The following is a 23,285-nucleotide window of genomic DNA, read 5'->3' as shown; positions in this document are numbered from 1 at the left end:
GTCACTAATATTCTTGTGCAGTGGTTCTCAAAACATTTAAATTTGAAGGTCCCCCCTTAACCCTGAGAACATACAAAATGGAACCAAATGGACCCATAAGGTTCCATTTGGTTCCATTTAGTATACTCTTGAGTTTGTACATTTGTACACTCTCACAGTTACAGACCTGTAAGGGTCCATTTGGAACACCCTCAAGAAACCCTGAGGGTCCCTGCCTGGACCCCACTTTCAGAACCACTGTTCTTGTGGAATATTTCTGAAACCGGTAATTTGTCACTGCAGATATTTGCATCAGGAGAAAAGTTGTGAAACATTGGAGGTAACCTTACAGTTAAGAAATTACACAAGAAAAGAAAAGAGCAGATTAACATAGCATCTGATTTAAACAATTTTATACCATTAAACAAAATAAAATAATTTCCACAAGAAAAATATATTCACATCATATTGCATAAATATGTGTTGGAATGAGGTCAACGGGGTATAGTGTAAGGGAACCTCTCTCCTCACGTATGTAGGGCTTTACAGTTGTATTTTGCCTCAGTGCTAATCAACAGAGAGATAAGACAGAAAATTATAAAACAATGTAAAGCAGGGATGTGAGGATTTAAAACCACACAATAATCCCTGACATACAAATCTTTTAATATATTTAGGTAATTCAGTTGATAAATACATAACTGAATCATAAAGATTATCCACAATTTAAGTGGAATAATTAGGTACTGCACTTTGTACAGTTGCAGTCTACTGGAGTTCAACAATCATTACAGAGCATGAGGATGCTTTTATTACACGGATTGCCTGAAGGGGATGTATTTATTTATCTGTGTAACAGCGTTTATTTATGTGTCCGTTCTGAAATATTGAGTAAAAAAATTACACTTCTTCGGGGCAGTAGTCAACCAATGACTCTTATGAACAAAGGAAATATTCAAAAGTCCTAAACTTAATGAAACATTTCCTAATACAATATCCCCCAATGTGTTGAGTCCAGTGGTGGACAGTAAATAAGTACATGTTCTTGAGTACTGTACTTAAAGTAAATCTTTTGAGTTGATCTGTACTTTACTTGAGTAAAGTACATTTTTGGATACTTATGACTTTCACTCGACTGCATTTCAAATTCAAATACGTTTCTAGGAAGGTAAAAAGTATATTATGAATGAATCACTTAAGCCCTATTTCAAATATAGTGAAAATAGCAGATTGATGCGACATGTTGAGAGCGTGTTGTAGATCTGCTATTTTCACTAATATTCATTTTTAGAAAATGTTTGGAAAATCAATACAGCAATGCACTGATATCAACTCAAAATGTACTTTATAATTTGTACTTTTGAACTCCAGTACTTCAACTCAAGTACACATTTGACAGAGCAACTTGCATTAGTAGTGGAGTAATATTTGATAAGGAGTATCTATACTTTGACTCAAGTACTGGGGTTGAGTAGCCTACTTTGTCCACCACTGGTTGAGTCCCAAATATACAAGAGGTAACTAATGTATTGTACAGTACAGTAACAGCAGCACAGACGGGGTTTTCATGAGCCAAGAAGATGCTCTGCAACAACAAACAAAATATAATAATGACATTATTAATCATTTGGCAAAGCTTATGGAGTGTAGCCGTGAAAAAAGAGAATAACCATAGATTCAGATGTTGGCAAAGATACATTATGAGAGGCAGTATGTATTAAGATGAACTCATAAGATGAGAGGGAATGTCACACACTTTTGGAAAAAAAAATAGGACAAAGAAATTCACAATGTCGCCAAATAATGAAAATGTTATTAAAGTCATACTATGTAACCTATTCAATTAAACATACGTCATTTTTGTTATTATCTTTCACCCATATATTTTTCCAAATAACCATTCCACATACATTTTGACAACTTCTCTACACATTAACAATATTTTTTGTATCTTTTTTGGTGCATATCGGGGGTTAATGTATGTATTTTAACGTTAATAAATACAGTTTATGATGTGTCGTTCCAAAATATTTTCAGGTTCTAGGATCCTGCAGCATTCATTTCCGAGCGCTCCTTCAGTATAAAGTATACAAACGCTGTAATGACATGGAGTTACCAATGTCGCCAAAAAAAGACTACTATGATGAATGTTACATAGTATGACTTTAAGCAAATCTAGCAAATGTCTGTGACATATTCACATTGTACAAATCTGAAATGTTCCTGTGAATGTTTTTGTCCTATTTAAGTGCCTGATGGATATTATGCAAAAAAAACAAACACAAAACTGTGGGAAAACAACCTGCATCTTCTGAAGTAGTGTAGAGTTTATAGAGCTTTGGAAGCCTGGAGTTGGAAATGCAGTAGGCCACAGGACAGAGGACACGACTGTGGCCCCCTAGTGAGGTAGTTGTCTGGGTGAATAGAAGCTTCCCAGGGACCCACGTTGGCAGCCTGAAGGAAGGTGTAGCTACCAGTGCACCCAAACTGCTGGGCTGGCAGAGTGGAACACAGTGGTTCTCATACTTGTTTTTTTATTTCAAGGACCTGCATAACTCTGAAAGCGTACAAATTTGCACGCTCTCAGAGTTACAGACCTTTAAGGATCCATTTGGGTTCCGTTTGCACACTCTCAGAGTTACACACCTGTAAGGGTCCATTTGGAACCTCCTCAATGAACACTGAGGGTCCCTGAACCCCACTTTGAGAACCACTGGTATACTGTAACAGAAGGGAGGGGGCTGTTGCTACAAGTCCCTCCTCCCACCACTTGAAGGTCCATGTGCAAAAAGATCTCCTCTATGTAACTGCTCCTAGCTGTGTTTAAATCTGCTAGCCCACGTTATGAACAGATAAATCTCTTTACAACATGCTTCTTTATATGATCCATACAGGAAAAAAACATTCTAAACCCTGTGGGGAAAAGTTCTTCTAAACTGTAATAAATTAATGTAGTTCTTTTTTTGTTTGTATTTAACAAAGCAGTTTGTGTGACAAGTTGTGTCAGACAGAGAAAATCTACAGGTAAAACCAGCTGGGAAAGGTTCGCTGTTGACCATTGGCAACCTGATAGTGGAGTGTGGAGTCATTAAACACTGCCATAACTCAAAACTCTGCCCCCCAGTGGCCTGCTGGGACTAGGGAAGCTTCATGAACAAGCCGTTGTCAATAGAGGGGACAGGCATCGGGCAAGGGAACTGAAAGAGACTCATGTCCGCCGTGAGGGCGGCCATGGCGGCAGGGTCGTGTTCTATCTGTGTCCTCAGAGACGGGTCGATCTTCTCCAGCCTGCGCTTGATCCTCTTGGCCTCCCTCTCGCGGATGAGCCTGGCCTGCCTCTTCTCGGGCGTCTCATTGGCCCGCTTCATGCGCATGGCCTCCCTGTCTCGCTGTAGCCTGCGCGCCCGCTGCTCCTCGCTCTCCTGCAACCTCTGCATCCGCTTGGCCTCGCGGTCCCGCAACCTCCTAATTTCCCGCTCGTCCTCGGACTCGTGCGCCCGCTTGGATTTCTTGGCGGTGCGCTCGCGCTCCAGGCGATGAATGCGCGCCTCCAGCGGCTCGTTCTTCCGTCGCAGGGCCCATTTCCGCATTGGCGACTGGGCGTCCATGAGCTGCTGGTATGCCACGCAGCTGTTGCACACCAGCAGCACCCCGGCGGGATACACCGGCATGGGGCTGAGGAGGTCTGGTAGAGAAGGCAGGCCCGCGGAGGAGGAGTTGAGACTATCCGGAATAGAGGGAAGCGACGAGCCTCCGGTCAGGAGACTGTCTGGCAAGGACGGGAATGACGGGCCTTGGTCAGAGCTACACGGTCCTGGGCCCGAGCATGGCCCGGATCCTGGGTTTTGGCCGTGACATGACCTGCTGGGGCCGTGGCACTGACTAGAGACGGGGCCGGGTCCTTGGCACGAGCGAGGGCCTTGACACGAGTTTGAGCCGGGACTTGGCCCTGGTCCTTGGCATGAGTGAGAGGCTTGACAGGGGTTAGGACCCTGTCCGTGGCATGACCGAGGCCCCTGACACGGGTTGGGGGCTTGCCCTTGGCCGGAACGAGTGCTTTGACATGGGTTGGGATTTGCGCTGGGGCCTGGTCCTTGTAATGAGCGATGGCCAGGGCCTGGGTTTGTCATGGTGCTGTTTGAGAAGCTGTCCCTTCCACCGCTACAGTCCATGCTGCATGGGTTGAGGACTTCTTTGAGTTTGTCCCTGTGTAAAAGGACAGTGATATGGTGATTAAATATATCAAAATAACCTGCTTTCAGACAGATTTCTTCTAGGGCTGCAACTATCTGTAATTTTCCTAGCGATTATTCTATCCATTACTTTTTCAATTAATTGAATAATCAAGAAGCTTTTTCAGAGTCATCCAATAATAGTGAAAATCACAGATCCAGAAGCTTGTGATGCGTTTGTGAGCTATTTTCCTCTAACTTTTCACCTATAATGACATGCCCAAAACAGGGATCGATTATTAATCAATTATTTTATCAAATTATTGGTTATTTTTCATAATCAATTAAATTGATTAGTTCAATTAACTGTTGCACCCCTAGTGTTAAGCTGCTTTCCCACTGCACGGTAGCGGATCACTGTAGCTGGTTGTCATAGCGACACCATCTTCAACACCACACACAGGAACAATGGAAGTTATGGAAGGGATGCTGATCTTGATCCTCTGTACTTGGCTGTTGTGGGTTGCCATTTAAATAACATTCCAGCCACTATATTTACGGTGACCATATTTTCAAAAACCCAAACTGGGACCATTAATCACTTAAATACGACTTCCAAAATAGCAAAAATGTCCGATTTACAAGCTTCTACAAAACATTTTCTTACATTTTTGTCAGCATGGACAATTAGCAAGTTAGCGCTGAGCTGTGTGTGCTGTGTGTGAGTGCACATTTCAACAGAACAGAACATGATAAACATCTATGTAAGCACTCAAAACAAGTGTTATTATTTTATTTGTGGTGAAAACAATTTGCTTGTGAATGTTGAAAACCGGTGAGAGGTATTTGAGAGATATTTCTGGGGAAACCCAGCTTGAAACCGGGATGTCTTGTCACCGTCACTATAGTACCATGCCGATTTAAAAATGGCATGTTTGTGCAGGATGTCCCATGTTGCATAATGACTCTAGTGATGATTCTCTCTGACCAATCAGTAATCTGCAGTGTTTTCACATCACCTAAAAAGACACCAGGTACTAGCCAGTAGCCACAACTTTTATCAGATGGAAAACCAAAAAAGGCGAGCAGAGCTGAGTCGGTATCTTGTGGAGGGAAAGCACCATTAGTACGGTTATAGGAACAGGCCAATGTTTCGGTAAATTATTAGCACTTGCAATCTTACTCTATATTCAGAGAAGATCTATATACATTTCTGAGATGAAACTGACATTTGACTGATGTCTGAGACAGAAAATAAGTGCGTTTCCTCCAAATGTCAGCCTGTTCCTTTAATAGCCAATATGTCCAATATAACCTTTGGCTATTTCGCGCTGCTGATTCCGATGAGCGTTTAATTTTAAAGTTAGTACTGGGATTTGCCTTTGGTCAGAGAGGCTTTAGATGGCTATCTTTTAATGTAACTTTTAAAAATACAGCAGAAATGCGATGAAAGACAGGAAACTGAAAATGTCCCAAGTCTTGTCTAGGAGTCCCTCAGCAGGAAGATTTATTGTAGTGAAACTAGCAATATTCAAAATGACAATAATCTCTTCAAAAGGAAGCAGTGTGTGTTAAAGCTGCACTATGCAACTTTTCCTTCATTTTTACCACTGAGCTAATAGAGTCTACCTGCTTGAATTTTGACCTTCAGGTCACAATTCGCGTCAAACCAGAAACCGGATTGTGTCAAAGGTCGTGTCCAACCTTGACACAGGATCTAAACGTCTCAATAGAAGAGCAGCGAGACCAAATACAACCACCACAATTGTATAAGTTATATTGTATTAACAAACTATACCATACAGATTGGACAAAATTACATTTTATTCACTAAAAAAAAGGTACATAAATCGAGCTTTAAGCTTCAAGCAAAGCCAGGGAAAAGGGGCTGAAATTAAGCAGACACCTGTTGAAGTTGTTGGTGTCTGTGAAGTGCGTGCCACAGACTGCACAGTTGGAGAGGCGGTCCTCGGAGTGGATGAGAAGATGGCGTCCAAGAGAGCCTGGCGAACTCAGGGCTCGCCCACACACTGGGCACACGTAGCTTTTGCTGCTGCTCATCATGGCAGTGTGCTGTTCAAAGACATCAAGACAAAGGGGGAGAAAGAAACACAGGAGAGTTGCTCAAAGTACACCAAACCAGTATTGGGTAATGCTGTAAAATCCTTGACTGTTACTTGAACTCTGAGAAGGTACAAATGTGACCGTATATACGGGTCCATCTGGTTTCATTTTTACACTCTTAACCCATTTAGACCTGAAGCCGATTCAAAAAACGCCTTCTAAATCTTTTTTCAGTTTTCTGGAAAAAATGTATGTTGCTATATACTGTACATAGCAACAAGAACCCCAAAAGGGGTTCCCGGCTTGAAAGGTATAGTTACGTAATGGGGTTCCAGGTCTAAATTAACATTCAGGATTTTAGCATTTTTGGCTTTCATGTGATACTTGTTTTCATGTGACAATCTCAGAATGCCGGGAGAAAGTGCAATGCGAAATGTGCCTCTAGGATCAACAATTAAACTGTCCTGCTCATTTTCCACCTTGTTAATCTCACAACGGGGCAATTTCAGCGGAAATAAAAGAGCAAGACAATCAAAGCTGCCAGACAATGGCTGTTATTCACACAATGGCAAGTGAATTACTGTATATGTGCACCAAATTCTGCAGTTCACAATCAAACTGATTCATGAGGGTGATCTTTAAACAGAAAACCCCTCACAGGATGCGTAGTTTCTATTTTCCATGTGTTACCCCAAACAGGATGCATAGTTTCTATTTGCCATGTGTTACCCCAAACAGGATGCATAGTTTCTATTTGCAATGTTACACTGTCTTTGTTACAAAACTACAGCCAACATTTCATCCAATTTCCGAAGTGCCACTATACGACAAAGTATATACGGGTATATGTAGTTAGTAGTGGAACAAAGTAGTGGAAATTAAGTAAGTACATTTCCGCAAGTAAAATGTATACTTCAGCTATTCGGAAATACAGTGCAAGGCGTTGTGAGCTTGAATTTCAAAAGATTTCGACAAACACTCTGCACAATGAGGACTTTTACTTGTGACGGAGTATTTCTACATTGTGGTGATTTACCTAAGTAAAATAATTGTACTTCTTCCACCACTGTATGTACTGGATAATATTAACTTCCACCCGGTCACTGCTCTCACCTGGTAGACATGCGCGATAAGCTTCTCCGGGCTGCTGAAATCCAGGGTGCAGAGAGGACACACAAAGCTGTGGCTTCGGTCACCGCCTTCCTCGCTCTCCTGAGAACACCATGTACCATCGAAATGGATGTCAGGAGTAACACAGAGTCACACAGAAGAAGAAACGTTTTGGCACGTTTTCTTCTGCTAATGGGTACGTACTAGACTGGTAAACCCCTCCCTGCGGAAATCTAATTTCCATTTGATATCAGGAGTGAGTCTGGCATGGGGGCCTGTTTGGCTTTTTGGCTGTGGGCGGGAGTAATACCGTTGACTGACAACCCCTTCAGCCAATCAGCAGTTCGTTCCACCACCACCCCTTTAGCCAATCGGCAGTTTGTTCCACCACCACCACAGAGCAACGTGACGCAAGGGGACTTTTGAAAGGGCCATGCCGAAAATAGGTTACTTTAGTCGGATAAATTAGACAAAACAGCGGACAACGTTTTAATGGCTGCCGTTCCATTTCGCTCGGCTCCATTCGGGTTCACTCAGGTTCCACCTGATTGGCCAACATGCGTTGTCAATCATAGAACAATGAGCGAGGACGCTGTGATAGGAGAGTTCATGTTATGAACTCTGCAGAAACGCCCAGACAGGCGCTCAGGCCAGACTCCTTCCTGATAACAAATGGAAATGAGATTTCCGGAGGGAGGCAGTATGTAAGTTAAGCAGTATGTAAGTTAATCAGATGCATATTGATTGTGTCAACAGAACTGAATTCATATTTTTTCAATTTAACCAGCTACAATTGTACAATGTAGCTTAATTGTATAGTAGCCAATCAATGTATGCTTATACTATTCTGTTCATATAACAGCTAAGCCCTACTCTTATCTTAAGGTATTGCAAGTGTGGTATGATGATAGATTTGAGCGTGAAAACTAGAGAGATCCCATCAGGCTCTGGCAAATCATGTCATCAATGACAATACGCTCCGTCAAAGGTTTTAGTCACACATACACTGAAATGGTCTTTAGTTTCAAACAGAGGGCCTTATGCCTGATTCATAGTTGGTTGCGCGCCACAGACAATGTATTTGTATTATGACTCATACGTGTCATTCATAATCAGGTTTGCTGCATCCTCGAGTTTTAGGGCTGTTTGGTATCTATCTTTACCTGTGGTACATGGCAATGGTATTTATCTTTACAGACCTACCTACTCAATAGTACATTGTTAGGCAACAGGTTGCCTGTGGCCCAAAATTGGCCCGGCAAATGATTTTGTAAATAATTTACAAAATCTACAATATCTACCCCCCACCTTAAGAATGTTTTTATCCATGTTGGGAGTGCTTCACAGGCATGTTTTTCATAATGTGTCTCTCCATATCTAAGAAGAGACCTTGAGCTCTTATTCAATGAAAGAGAAAGTTTATCTCTGTTCAAAAGGGAGTATGTCTGTCTGTCTCCATCTTTTTTTTTTTTTTACTTTTTAATGAACTAAAAGTCCTCATTCAATGATGTGGCCTTCACAAAATGATTACCCGAAGTATTTCTATCTGCACCTGTGACATTTGATTACATACAGTTCTATCAGTATGCAGCAGTAAAAATACACAAATCTTTCTTTAGCAAATGTTATAGCAATAAATAGCAATTATTATATTGATTATTGTATAACGGTCTGTCAAAGTTCCACATTATCCTTTGATTGTGTTCTGGCCCTTCATCTAATGGACTTCTAATGACTGATAGTAGATCATTTAATACAATTATCGATTCATAATCGATCCCCATTTAGGGCACGTCATTATAGACCAAAAGTTTCACAAATGTCAAAAATAGTGAAGATAGCCGATCTACAAGCTTGCAAAGCGTTGTGAGCTTCTAGATCGGCTATTTTAATAATTTTTTGCAGGTTGTGCAACGAAGTATAAAATAAATATATAAATAATGATATATATATATAAATAGTGATATATATATATATGGTTACTCGATACATTAATATATAAAACATTTATATACAGTATAAAATACATTTCTTCTCGATCTTTCATTTAGTCGAAAAAGTAATTGACAGGAATTGATCAAGCGCTCTCACCTCCTTGACTCCCGCTCCGTGTAGGCGGTAATGTTGTTTCTTGGTGGTCATGTGGTCGTCCGCCGAGGTGTTGGAGGACGAGTCGTCACCGTTGTTGTCGAGGTCACTGTCACTGTCTTCTATGGAGGCAAACACAGCCCTATCAATACAGACAGGACAACAGAACACAGAGCAGGGCTTACTCTCACCAACACCCCTCAGGAACCAAGGACATCCTATGGAATCCAGTCCCTTCCCTGAACCCATCCACTCATCCATCCAGTACCTGAGATGCTATCCTGATCATCAAATTCCTGGGAGTTGCTTTGGTGGTATTCACTGCCCTCTGTGAACTCATCTCTGCCGTCCATGTTAATAGTGTGCTGAAGGCCTGTGATGCCTGACGTGTGGAATGGCCCTGGAAGAAGAGAACAACAACAGTGAACTACTGCTGAAAAATAGGGCTTCAACTATCGATGATCTGCTTAGTGGTTATTCTATCGATGCTTTTACCCCCGATTAATTGAATAATCAAGACGTTTTTTTCCTTTCTTTCTTTTTTACATTTCTAATATATCAACAAATCAATTAACCACTTAAGTGTTATTTTATACTTTGTCACAAAACGGTGTCGAGCCAAATAAAGAAAATAGCAGATCTACAAGTTTATATATATATATATATATATATATATATATATATATATATATATATATATATATAAAAGCGGGTTTTTATATTTTTGGCATGATTTTATACTTGAGGTCTGCAAAAATACAGAAAATAGCAGTTCTACAAGATCAAGCTTGTAGATCTGCTATTTTCAGTTTTCGTTTTTTAATTTTTTTTTTTTACTTTTTGCCTATAAAGACGTGCCCAAATTAGGTATCAATTATTAATTTACTATAATTCTTGATAAACAAATTTAAATTGATTAATTTGATTAATTGTTGCACCCCTAACCCTGACTGCACCAACATTCACCTCACATCACATTGACCCTTGACCTGTGAGACCCAAAAGTTGATCATCTCTTTGGGTAGCCTACTAATCATACCCATCAAGTTTCAAGAAATTCTATCCCCGCTGTTCTTGACCGTGACCTTCGTTGTGACCATGACCTTTTCAACCCAAAGTTAATCAGCTCTTTGGGGCATCCTACTGATCATTCCCACTACGTTTCATAAAAACAGCCCATCCAGTCAACTTGTTTTCTTCACAGTCAGACAAGGCCCTGCCATGAAAACATACAGGCAGGGTAATGAAGGAAAGCCTTAAGCCAGTGGTGAAAATGTACCACAAACCATGAACCCTAGCGTCCCTCTTCTGGGGGTGAACATTCGCTAAAAACAGCTGATCTATAAATAGCCGATCTACAAGCTCAACGCGTCGCATCGCGACGCGTTGAGCTTGTAGATCGGCTATTAGATCTGCTATTTTCGGTGAAGAGATGTGGAGTCGAGGGGAAAAGGGAGTGGACCTTGTATAGAGCCCCGGGGGACCCAGGTCAACTAAGTGTTGACAAATAAAGTTGAACCTTGAACCTTAAAATGGTAATCTTTTTTTCCCGAAGTACTGCATACCCTGTATAAACTGCTGTCGGTATGAAAAAAAAGAAAAGAGAAGGTAATCTGAGCTGTGATATGGTAAGCCAAAATTGTATACGGTTACCAAAGCTGCACAGCACACCGGTCCTTGTCAGGTGCCAGCCAAAATGATATGCCATAATAGGCTAAAACTATTAAAATTAAGACCAGGAACTTAACACTTAAATGAAATAGGCTGTTTTGACAGACATCAATGGAGCTCTGTCTTTAAAACGTGAAAGGGTTTGTACCCACAGATGCAGTAGTACTGAATTCAACAAGGCATAGCTAGTCCAATGTGTCACTGTACTCTTACACTGGCTACTGGCTGACAATTTGCCCAGCTTGAATAATTTTAAAGATTTCCCCTAAAGTACAACCTGGTTGGTGAGAAATTCCACAAAGAAAAAGTCGGAAACTTTTACCTGTGCATAAGAAATTGCATCATCTTGCAATGTTTTAATGAGATACAGTTACAAGGCATTCCTAGCTGTTCGTTGGATACACCATATGAGCGTTTCATCTCCATAGCAACATAGAAACTGCATAGCTTGCTATGGCACAAGAGTTTATGAATTTTTTAACACTTGTGCATTCACCTACATCATGGGTGCTCAACAGAAGCCGTGACATTATAATGATACATTTCCTGTTTATCCACGATATAAAATGTTGCCATTGATCAATTCCCTATGTAAGTATTGTATAATGGTGGAGAGATTGTATTTATTTAAACAGAAAGTTCTTTGAGATTTTTTTAGGGAGAGCACACATCGCAAGATTTAAAAAATGATACAGTAGAGCATGTCAAAGACAGACACGGGGCAATTAAGGACTCAAAAACAGACAATGGACAACAGATCCAAATTCCAGGTTTAGGAATAGCATTTGCAGTTGCACTCTTCAGTTGCATAAGGGCTTTGAAACCTAGAACCACAATCATCCATTTCCTGATAACAGTGGTACAGACTAAATACAAATAACGTATTTAGTCATTTTACAGGAGGACCTCGTGGGATATCGTCCAAGGCCAAGAGCATCCATTACTACTACACTGACCTGGATGCTGTGATACTTCATATAATCATCCACACACAGTCATTTATATACGCTTCACAGGCAAAGCGGCATAGACGAGAACTCTGACGTACATGCACGCAGATTGACTTCATTTACATCCCAACCCCCCACCCTGTTCTCACACACGTACATACATGCATACATGGCAGCACCGTTCTACAGGCATGCTGCAGTCCCAGGGGGGAAGCAGCCCTGCACTCCTTTCCACTAGCTAACTGCCTGCTAGTCAGTGTGCTTCTCTCTTTCTCTCTCTCTCTCTCTCTCTCTCTCAGCACCACCCACACACTGAACAGCCTGGCTCGCCCTCTGTCCTCCCTGCTTGTTCGCAGCACTGATTGTTTCTATATCTATACCAGCAGCTCTGAGGGGGAGGATAATGCCTCATACCAAAGCAGCCCATATGTGGTTGATTTTAACCCCTTGCACAGTGATCCTCTCTATGCTTCTGCAGTATCTCTGCTGTAGGACAAGGTAAAAAAAATTTAATCCAACGTTAAATTTGTCATAGTAACATAATAATAATAATAAACAGTGAATACAATAGAAACTGCTCCAGCAAACACTAGAGTTTAACGGCCAACAGCCATATATACAAACAGGGCGCGAGTACCTCTTCTAGCGAGGGTTTCTCCTTCACGCGCTCTTTCCAGTTACAGAGATCAGAGATGGGAGACACATTCTGACTTCAGTTACCTGAGACTGACAGAAGTAATTACAGCCTCTGTTGCAATCCTGAGGTAACGCACGCACGGTCTTCTCTCTCTCTACCCCTCTCTCACTCAAACGCGCGCACACACACACACACACACACACACACACACACACACACACACACACACACACACACACACACACACACACACACACACACACACACACACACACACACACACACACACACACACACACACACACACACACACACACACACACACACCTATGTATTGGAGGGAGGAAGAGCTATAATCTGGAGGAGCTGTATTTTTCATTCAAACGCACACCAGCGACTACATTCTACAGCCATCATTCTACTATTAACTGCTTGCAGAGGGTCGGTATGTGAACACAGTTTGGGCACTTTTCCCATAGTAATCCAGGCACTCATTAGCATTGGGTAGAGTGGGTCGGAGTGTTGAACTATGAACTACTACAACAGGCTGGCTTCACGGCACACAGCCAATGATTGATGTGTGAGAGATACCCATCCCCCCACCGCTAGGCTCTGTCTGTACATCTGTCTCTCCTCGCCACCCCCCCCCCCCCCACCCCCCCAACCCCTCCACCTCCCTCAGTCTCTGCCACTCTGATGTTATCTCAGAGTCTGTGTGTCTGTAGGCAGGAGGTGACGCACTGTCTGACTGAATCCAGACAAAGAGACAAACTCATCAGCCAACAGACACACAAGAGGGAGAAAAGGAGGAGGGGAGGGGGGGGGGCGGGGGGCAAAACAAAACAGACAAAAGACAGAATGCCAAAACTCTGCTCAAACACCAAGCAATGGGGGTCCTGTTGAATTCAACCCCACCCCCCCCCTTCCAAAACACACACACACACACACACACACACACACACACACACACACACACACACACACACACACACACACACACACACACACACACACACACACACACACACACACACACACACACACACACACACACACACACACACACACACACACACACACACACACACACACACACACACACACACACACACACACAGAGAGAGAGAGAGACAGACAGACAGACAGACAGACAGACAGACAGACAGACAGACAGACAGACAGACAGACACACACAACACTGTCTGAATCTCCAGGAAGTGCTGGGGCCCCTGTCTTCCATCCATGCACAGACACTGTGTAGCGTTGAGGAGCATGGGAATGGTGGCGGAACAGACATTGGATCATCCAAGTCTCCCACATCATTTCTCACTTTGCCTAATTGACAGCCTGGTATTTCAGGAAAACGGAGAAGGCCGCACAACACTTTTCCTTTTTTTGGGGGGGTACAGAATGCCTCCCCTCCCCGTGGAAGAATCTTTCGTCAAGACAGCATCTTGACTCGAAACCTACTCTCCTCCTAGACAAGTCCACATAAAAATGAGCTGTTGAATACTGTGTTTTTCACTCTGCCCCAACACCACACTATTACGCTGGAGGCACATGACAATCCCATAGTAAAAAGCATTCCAGAATCTCACTGGGCTGCAACAGTGAGTTTTGGGGAAACGATATGCATCTTCGAGCGCGGCGAAGTTGCTATGCGCCAGTGACGTTTTGACTACTTGACAGAAATGACAAAATAAACCGAGCGTAGAATATCTATAAATTCAAGGAATCTCTGTGTGTCTGTCTGTCTTTCGCATAGCTCAAGAACAGTTCATCCGCTCAACTTCACACTTGGCAGGTGTATTGCTGATGACCCATGGGAGGGCAGTGTGTTGAGTGCAACCTAAAGTCACCAGGCTTTCCACAGTTACCAGTGGAGAGTGGTTTTCATTCAGAATAATAACCAGTGTGAAGCCGGCCTTCCATTTCCGGTCATTTGCGCACACACACACACACAGTTCCTGTATCCGCTCTAGACCCAGACCGGATCAGCAACCTACAAAGTGAACTGATCCCAGTCTAGTCAAGGGTGAAGGCGTTGCAAGCAGCACTTCCGGTGTCCAAGCAATTGGCCTACTGGCCTAATACTTAATGGCCACGCCCTGAATGGGGACCGCAAAAGTCAAATAAACAAAATAAAACCAGGGGTCTTTCTTTTTCAAAATAGCCGGTGATCAAAACTCGCTGTTCATCTGAGCTGCAAATAAAACACAGATTCAAAACTCATGTTGGGAAATAACCTGCAAACTACTGCTGTCTGAGGAATCTTCAAAGTCTTCATTGTTAGAAAAACAAAAACATGTATCTATATCGTTTTTTATGTAATGGTAGTAATATAAATTATTGTGTCATCATCAAGCATGCTCTTATCTATGTATTTACAATCAAAATGTAGGAACATACTTTTCTGTAGCACTATCACACTTCCACTTCTAATTAGCTTTGATTGTGATTCTGCCAAGGTGGTTTGTTCTATGGCAACCTAGTATCACAAGTAGCTAGTAGGTAGGAAAAGACAGAACAGAAAGAAACAGGACTTATTCTTTTGTCTTGCTAGCACGCACACACACACACACACACACACACACACACACACACACACACACACACACACACACACACACACACACACACACACACACACACACACACACACACACACACACACACACACACACACACACACACACACACACACACACACACACACACACACACACTGTGCGTGTGTGTCAGCCAGCTAGCCTGTCAGACTGTCTCCTTGCCTGTCTGGTCTGTCAGTCTGTCTGTCTGGTCTGTCTGTCTCGTGGGGCCAGCAATGTGCATTCATTTCATACCAGATAAGCGAAGACAGACAGGTAAAATAAATCAATGCCTTAGCTGAAGAAAATACCATTTACCAAACAAAAAAAGTTATTAAATTAATTAACGCTCCAGTTAGAGCCAATGGTATGTTTTCTCAAAGTTAAATGTAGAATTAAGCGTGTGGTATTTTGTCACTTGCCTGACCTTACTGGGTTAACCGAAGGGTCTTGGGCTCCTACTACATACGTACAACCGTTACACCAACAGTTGATCTTATTAGCTCATAGGGATTACTGAGGCCACGGCTGCAACATGTATTTCAGACCCCACCTTTAAACAAACTATGTTTAGAAAACAGATCTGAAGCACAGATAACTTCAGTAGGTTTTAGTGTAATTGTACAATCCTCCCTGCTGGCTTGAGAAAGGCATCTCAACACTGTCTGCATGCTGTGTACCAAATAGGAATGTTGATAGCCAGTGCTGAGGAAAACCAACAACAAAGTTTAAATCCTCAGTGTTAATTTAACTCTTGTTACATTTGTACACTCTGAAGGCCAGTCCACACCAATGCAACTCCTTGCATCAAAACCGTTTTAGAGACCGTTGCAGCGGTCTCGCTGGTGTGGACTGACCAGTAGCAGACTGGTGCTATTTGGGTATAATGGTTGATGGTGTGGACTGGCCTTCAGAGTGACAAATGGATAAATTAAAACTGAGGATTTCACTAACTTAAATTCGTTTTTTTTAGTCCTATTCTTGTTTAAAATGTAACTGCAATTTGCGGGTAGCTTGCACTTAAGGATTTCACTCGCTACTTTACACCTGTAAATGTGTGATGTGACACTGTAAAGTGAAGTTGAAGACGTAGCAGCAGCAGCAATGTCAGGAGGTATACACAGCTTAGACAGCAACAACAAACGATGCATTTCTTACAAAAATACATCTAAAAAAAGGGATCTAAAAATGTACATGAAACCGTTACAGGAAAAGAGTGCATCTAGCCCAGGTATTTAGTAATGTGTCATAACAACTGTGTGTCTCATGTATCACCTCTCAACGGATACAGGATAGGTGGGCACTAGGGGCATCTGGGCACCTCAATGTAAAAGTTTGTACAAAATGTTAAAGATTTAATATTTGAAAAATGGTCTTAAGTAATATAAAGTATACATGATGTAAACATGCACGGTACATCATTATCAGACTTAATTTTATTCTTCAATTTCTTGTTTATGCCCCAAAATGACTGGATATACAGGTTTTGTAGCAATTGTAGAAATATTAGACCTTAATTGTCTAATGTTTAAGCATGTAGGCCTACTAATCATGTATACTTTACTTATTTCTTTTACATTTTGGCGACAAAATAGCCACTTTTACATCGAGGTGCCCAGATGTCCCTAGTGCCCACCTATCCTGTTACCCTCTTAACAACTCTACTGATGTTAGGGTAGCTCCCAATGGATGACATCAACAAAGTAAAAAAGTTTAAGCTCCTCTCCCTTTGATCACAGGCCTTACAACGTACTGTTTCTGATCAGAACCATATCAAGATCATGTCTGACATAAATTAATTCAAGTGCACACAAATAATGCATGATCCCATGATGACAAACGATTGTCTGACTGACAGGAGAGCTGAAGAAAAAACAATGTACGCCAGAACACTTCTTCTGAATGCAATCCAACTCGTTTTTTGTATACTATTTAAATAGTTTTGAGAAAAAATGCTGCCAATTGTCCCAAAGTGACTGCAAAGGATTGCGGCCATTTGTTTCAAAAAGCTTTACACACTGTATATAAAACATGAATACAACAACACAATGTGACATAGCTCTGTTTAACACAAGGCCCACTCCAACTTTCTCCATTTTCTTAAACTGTTTTTATTTTGACACTTGCTTTGGCAATGTAAACGTATGTTTTCGTATGCCAATGAAGCTCCTTTGAATTGAAATTGAATTGCAATTCAGAGACAGAGAATAACATACCTGCCATAATGATCTGAATCAAAACCTTACATTACTGGGACCCCCGCATAATGTCACATCAAGTTAGCGGTCTTCACCTCAGCTCTGACAACTAGAAACGTGATTAAAGTCACATCAATCCATCAGCTGTCAAGACAATAAACGGCTGACTGCTACTATACTGTCCAGATATGCTTCATTTTCTTACAAAGTCTTAACAAAGCAAAAACAGCAACGATGATTTCCAACGGTCAAAACAAAAAACATTTTAGAATATGTCCCTCTGACATCAGATGCCATTCAAAACGATCAAAATACACCCGTTTTGAGAAGCAAATCATTCATTCATATGGGATATTTGCGACCAACACTCGAGTGGGGGAACTCACAATTACCATGTTATAATAAGTCAAATCATAATGACATCTAACAAAACGTTTTAAAAATGCAATATACAATACCTGTGATGATACCTACAATTAACTTTGAAGGGGTTGGTCTGTTTTCGCCTTGACATAATATTATGACTCCCCCACTCCCGATACGAGAACTCGAATCTCCGTCTAAAATCCAGATTGCAGCCCTGATGACCCGGTGTCTGATCCCACAGAGAGGAGGAGGACGATCACACAACAACCAAATGGTCTCTCTTGGCTACTCAAGCAGCAATGAATAAACGGGTCGGGTCCATGATCCATCCTTGAGAATAGAAAAATACATACACGGACGACCCCCCCTCCAAAAAAAAGATATATATATAATCTAATAGTACAGTCACATCCTCGCCGACAAAAAAAGAAGCCACCGTCCGTTCGTTGGATCAATGCATGTTGTAAATGATGGGGATAATGATAGGCTGCTGCCAGCAGACACCGAGCAGCCCCGAGCGCAGACGAGCCTTCCTTCTGTCGCTCTGCCAACGGACCGCAGCCACCAAACGCACTGCAGCCACGCAGTGACGCAACGGCATCAGCTGATCTCTCACGTAAAAAAAGCACGACGCAATGCATTGTGGGATATGTAGTACAGCAGTGATCAGTGTTGGCCAAGTCTCGCGAGAAAAATAGGCCCAACCGACCTCCAAAAACAAGCCAAATCTTGCTAGAGAATAAGCCACATAGCACCTCGAAAAACAAGCCCAAACATATGGCCATATATTCCTAATAAAAAAATATTAGATGCATATATCATTATAATTACTATGTGGGGCTATAATAATCATTTATGTTTTGGTTATTTATTATGACATTACACACATACTAGCCAGGGGCTTAATAAGTTGACACCAGACCAATTCTGTCAGTCAATGTGATTCACACGCCTCCACAAATGTATGGGGAATTATAGCACATACATCAAAGAAATGTTGGCTTGTTAGATTTGCCAAAGAAGCCACCGCGTTTTTAAAACAATCCCAAACTCTGGGGAAAAAACGCCAACGGTAAATAAGCAGACTTGGCAACACTGGCAGTGATTCGCAAACTTCTTCAGGACCCTAGCCTGGATCCAGACCATAGACCATAGACCCCCAGTATGTGCCTGGATCCAGACCATAGAGTCCCGCCCACTCTCTGAGTGGACTGAAGCTTCACACTTCAGTCTGGACCCCCCAGTTTGACATGCATGCATAAGGGACCACGGACCCCCCTTAACGCAAACACTAATGGACCCCTACTGGTTCCATTTGTGCCCTCTCAGAGTTACAGACCCATAACGTCAGTCTCAGAGTAATTGACACTGTACACTCTCAGAGTTATAGACCCATAAGGGTCCACTTGGTTCCTATTCCTAACTATCAATCAATTAGCTGGGGACCACCTGGAACCCTCAGGGGCTCTGTTCTCCAAGGCCCCCGTCATCAGGATCACAAACACAATCAGATCTAGATGAATAGTTTTAAAAGCGAGCATAATGCAAAAACAAACACATGAAATTAAATAAACATGGCCATAGATCCTTATATTTATTTTATTTAGCCCTATATTTAAAAAAATACTGGATACTACAACTGGATAAGTGCAGTGGAAATCAGCACATGAGGACAAATATAAATCCATTCAGTACTATCATATAGTAGAGATGGACAGATCAGACTATTATTGCAGTAGTGTGCTACGAAATGAGGTGCATATATGATTGCTCCATTTTACACATTATTTCTGGTGACACTACATTCTTTGTTTAGAGTCTAAAGTTTAGACTCTAAAAACAACAGTACTGTGATGTGAAAAATGAGAATGAAGGCAGACGATGAAGTTAAAGGCCTACATATAAATAGAACAGGTGGTGATCCACTTGTGATAAATAACAGCGTTGTCAACATGTAGATACATGGGGTGCTTCTAAATATTTAACCACACAACTTAGTACGTTCTTTAAACAGAACCATTCTGATTCTGAACTAGCAAACTGCAACTGCACAACTGTAGGAACACAATGTGACAAGTATTTTTTGAAGTTTGTTTCCAGCTGTGAAAGAACCCAACCTCAGGTTGTCACATTTCCATCTTAACCATTATAACTGCCACTGTTATGAAACCCCCCATTTGGTCTTGGCTTAACATTGGGGCTGTGTGTATATAATTGGCTTGAAAACTGGATTTCCACATGATCACACCCGTAAGAATCCCATTATTACAGGACCACGTTGCGCTAACAGAGTGAACCTTGCTGTCCCCTGTCCAAAATCTGAAATGGGCACCTGCCCTAGTTCTTGCATCAGTCACATGATGTGTTGCAAACTGTTGTGTGCAGAAGTACTGAATTTCTTTTACTTAAGTAAAAGTATCAATACTGCAATGTAGAAATACTCTGTTACAAGTAAAAGTCCTGAATTCTAAATTAACTTAAAAAGTAAAAGTACTGGTATCAAAATGTACTTAAAGTACCAAAAGTAGAAAGTACTCATTACGCAAAATGCCTGTATGTATACAAATCTTTTGAAAATAGCTGATCTACAAGCTCACAATGTGTCGCATCGCACACATAAAATAGCCGATCTGAGCTTGTAGATCAGCTATTTTCAAATGGCCAAAATTAATATATGGCTGAAGTGGGTAATGTAGGTTTTGTAATGATAATCAAAATCTACAAAGTAAATAGTAACTGAAGGTTTCAAATAATTGTAGTGGAGTAAAAGTACAATATTTGCCTTTGAGATGTAGAGAAGAAGTATAAATAATTTAAATTGGAAATACAAAAGTGTACTTAAGTACAGTACTTGAGTAAATGTACTTAGTTACTTTACACCACTGTTCTAACTTCTGTGTACCTGCATCATCACAGAGCCTAAATTCCTGTGCATTTGTCGTCACTTCGCCAAGTGTCCACTAGGTGGGGCCCGCAAACCACACTGAACCAATAACATGGTAGTCGTCATCACTGGCTGCCACGAGTGAGCTATACGGACCGCAGCACGACGTTTATAGGAACATTATAATATTCATCCGCAGTGGTGCGATAAGAAAAAAATATATACATTAATAAAACTATCCAAGTCCTGTGAAATCGATGGCATTGATAATGCAGTGAACAGATTCATTATTATATTAATAATAAGCAATCACTCAAACAAAACTCGATTTGGTACCAATGGAAATAATGTTCTCAACCGAACCCATCATCTAGCGTTAGCTTAGATAGCGTAAGACTAGCCTAGCTAGCTCTCCTCATTCGGTGCAACGCAAAAAAAAAAACATGTTAAGAAAGAAGAACCAGCTTATTATTGTCTAAGCAATGAAACCATAATACAATATGCAGCAAAGCAATACAGTAACTAGTCCTCTATTTCGCTGATATAAAAAGAACACTGCGATTACCCATGTTGTCCAGTGAAATATAGCATAGCAAAGTGTAGTTCTCTGAAGAGAAAACGGTGGAGAAGAAAAAGCTTCAGAGGTATAAAAAAAAGCAAAGCCTGAAAAACGGTCAAGTCCCACAGGGAGGCAGCAGGCAGCTAGCTAGCTACGCAGCGTTCCGTCCGCGGCGTGAACCTCTGGGACAATAAACTTCGACGTACGACGGTAGAAAAACAGCAGATCTACAAGTTCGGGACTAGTGGCCTCTGCGACGCGCGGTGAGCTTGTAGATCTGCGCCGCGCGACCCCGTCGAACGGCGGAGGTACAGTAGACTGGGCTCAATTCACTTGGCGCGCTGTGCACATCCGCTCTAGAGCGGATACGGAAACGGTGTGTGTGTGTGTGTGGAGTTTTGAGAAAGAATGTTGGAATTTGTCTCAAAGTGACTGCAAAAGATTTCTGCTATTTGTTAAGTCCTGACGTGACTCGTTCATCCCCTGGTTCACGGAAGTAATTTCTCTATGGAGAATAACATTGGGTCATCTTAGAATCGTCTCATATAAGCATTGTGGTCCAAAAATAAACCAACTGTCCAGGCGATTTTGTCAGGGAGGTGGCTCTGTATAGTTGACGATAGTCAGTCACTCATATTTGATCCGTTTCTGACAAAAATGAAACAAATTCAGAGGCAGTAACATTAGCGTTTTCTCGCCGTCAGTTAATGCTTCATATCCATATATGTCAAACCGCGGGCTCATTTGTTTATTTTTGGAACACAGTTCTTATTTGACGCGATATTTAACAAGACTATGGGAATTCTGAATGGGGAAAATAAACGTGACCCAGGTAGGATTCGTAAATTACGTCAGACTTCGGTGCTCATGTATATAACATAGCTCTGTTTACACAATACTGTACCCCAGTGGTGTGTTCTAGTTTTTTTTTAGGGATACGATAATCATTCCCTGCACGTGCACGTCACGACATGCGTGTGGTGTTTTCAATGGATGAAATGGTTTAGATGGCTACCAACATTTTCTACAGGTCACACTACGTATATAGCGTAACACGGTAGAACACACCACTGCTCTACCCCTCCAACTCGGAAATACAGCAATGAGCGCACTGGCCAATACAAACTAATAGGCGAGTGCGCTCCGGTGTGCAATTTCCGAACGCACCCTATACTTTCCCCATTATCAACTCTTTTTATTATATTTTGACACAAGTTGCTTTGGTAATGTAAGGTAAGGTAAGCTCCTTTGAATTGAATTGAATTGAGAGTGTGTGTGTGTGTGTGTGTGTGTGTGTGTGTGTGTGTGTGTGTGTGTGTGTGTGTGTGTGTGTGTGTGTGTGTGTGTGTCAAGTTACCGGATGTAGTAGGCGGGCTCTAGACCGGATACAACCACCGAGGAATGAATAGAAACCAAGGCTTTCCACAGGTACCGCGGAAAGCGCCCCAACGGGTGGTGAGAGATGTCAGTCGTATCCCTCCGCCTGCGGTAGATGTGCCGAGGCTGGAGCGGCAGCCATTTTGAATGTCTACTGGTCCGTTCCTCCTCCCTCCATTGCTAATAGAGAGAAGATTCCAGCCACTTTCTGGTATCGTTACGGCTAGTAGTAAGTATATATAAAAATCCTAAGAAAACAAAAATATTCGCGGGCGTGAAATTGCTAAATGGTACTAATAATAATACGACACGTTGCGTATTCGTCGGGCGGGTCGGAGCGGTTGTTAGCGGTGCGTGCGGCGCCGCATAGGAAGTGTCACAGCCCCGGTGGGTCGGTGTGTCAGTGCAACCCCTTGACGGGGGTTGGTTGGTTGTCTGTTCTGTTCTGTCAGCTAGGCTAACGGCGGTTAGCATTAGCACCAAGCTAACCGAATACCAAAAACGCTCGCCCCAAAACACAGTTGCCCCGAGGCAAATCCGGCGACCTCGGAACGGTCGCCACCTGATATTCCTCAACGTAACTTCAGTAAACTTCAATGCCTAAACTAAAAATCTAACCTTATTCCTAAAAGTAAGTAAACG

General features: G+C 41.9%; 2 protein-coding genes across 6 annotated transcripts in view; one reads left to right on the top strand and one right to left on the bottom strand.

Moving 5' to 3' along the window:
- Positions 1-375: 375 nt before the first annotated feature.
- Positions 376-22,763, bottom strand: znf821 (zinc finger protein 821). Of its 4 annotated transcripts, none has more exons than XM_080439016.1 (6): positions 22,624-22,763; positions 9,682-9,813; positions 9,417-9,535; positions 7,329-7,427; positions 6,058-6,224; positions 376-4,185 (listed from the first exon to the last, which is right to left on the bottom strand). In XM_080439016.1, exons 2-6 carry the CDS (start codon positions 9,764-9,766, stop codon positions 3,117-3,119), a joined length of 1,539 nt encoding a protein of 512 aa, XP_080295142.1. In that variant the 5' UTR covers positions 9,767-9,813; positions 22,624-22,763; the 3' UTR covers positions 376-3,116. The 4 variants fall into 4 exon arrangements, with proteins under 4 accessions (XP_080295142.1, XP_080295141.1, XP_080295140.1 ...); XM_080439015.1 differs by lacking the exon at positions 22,624-22,763 and adding an exon at positions 21,273-21,414; XM_080439014.1 differs by lacking the exon at positions 22,624-22,763 and adding an exon at positions 17,932-19,113 and having other exon boundaries at positions 9,417-9,532.
- ap1g1 (adaptor related protein complex 1 subunit gamma 1) overlaps positions 22,738-23,285 on the top strand; it is a 31,000-nt gene continuing 30,452 nt past the window's right edge. The window contains exon 1 of one of the 2 annotated variants that reach the window (XM_080438665.1): positions 22,738-22,872. The gene's annotated coding sequence lies outside the window, so the exon portion shown is untranslated. The remainder of the gene's footprint in view (positions 22,873-23,285) is intronic. The other variant, XM_080438666.1, reaches the window with a different exon arrangement.

The sequence above is a fragment of the Gymnoscopelus braueri genome (genome assembly GCF_963280865.1).
Source record: "Gymnoscopelus braueri genome assembly, chromosome: 1".
Classification (NCBI taxonomy): Eukaryota; Metazoa; Chordata; class Actinopteri; order Myctophiformes; family Myctophidae; genus Gymnoscopelus; species Gymnoscopelus braueri.
Note: the sequence above shows the minus strand (reverse complement) of the source record. Positions and strands in the feature narration are given on the sequence as shown.

Excerpts from the sequence above, each read along its gene's own strand:
- znf821 (XM_080439013.1), bottom strand. The coding sequence starts at position 17,971 with ATGTCAAGGCGAAAACAGACCAACCCCTTCAAAGTTAATT. Across the intron at positions 7,428-9,416 it reads ACGGAGCGGGAGTCAAGGAG|GAGAGCGAGGAAGGCGGTGA; the intron begins GTGAGAGCGCTT and ends TGGTGTTCTCAG. Across the intron at positions 4,186-6,057 it reads GACACCAACAACTTCAACAG|GGACAAACTCAAAGAAGTCC; the intron begins GTGTCTGCTTAA and ends CCTTTTACACAG.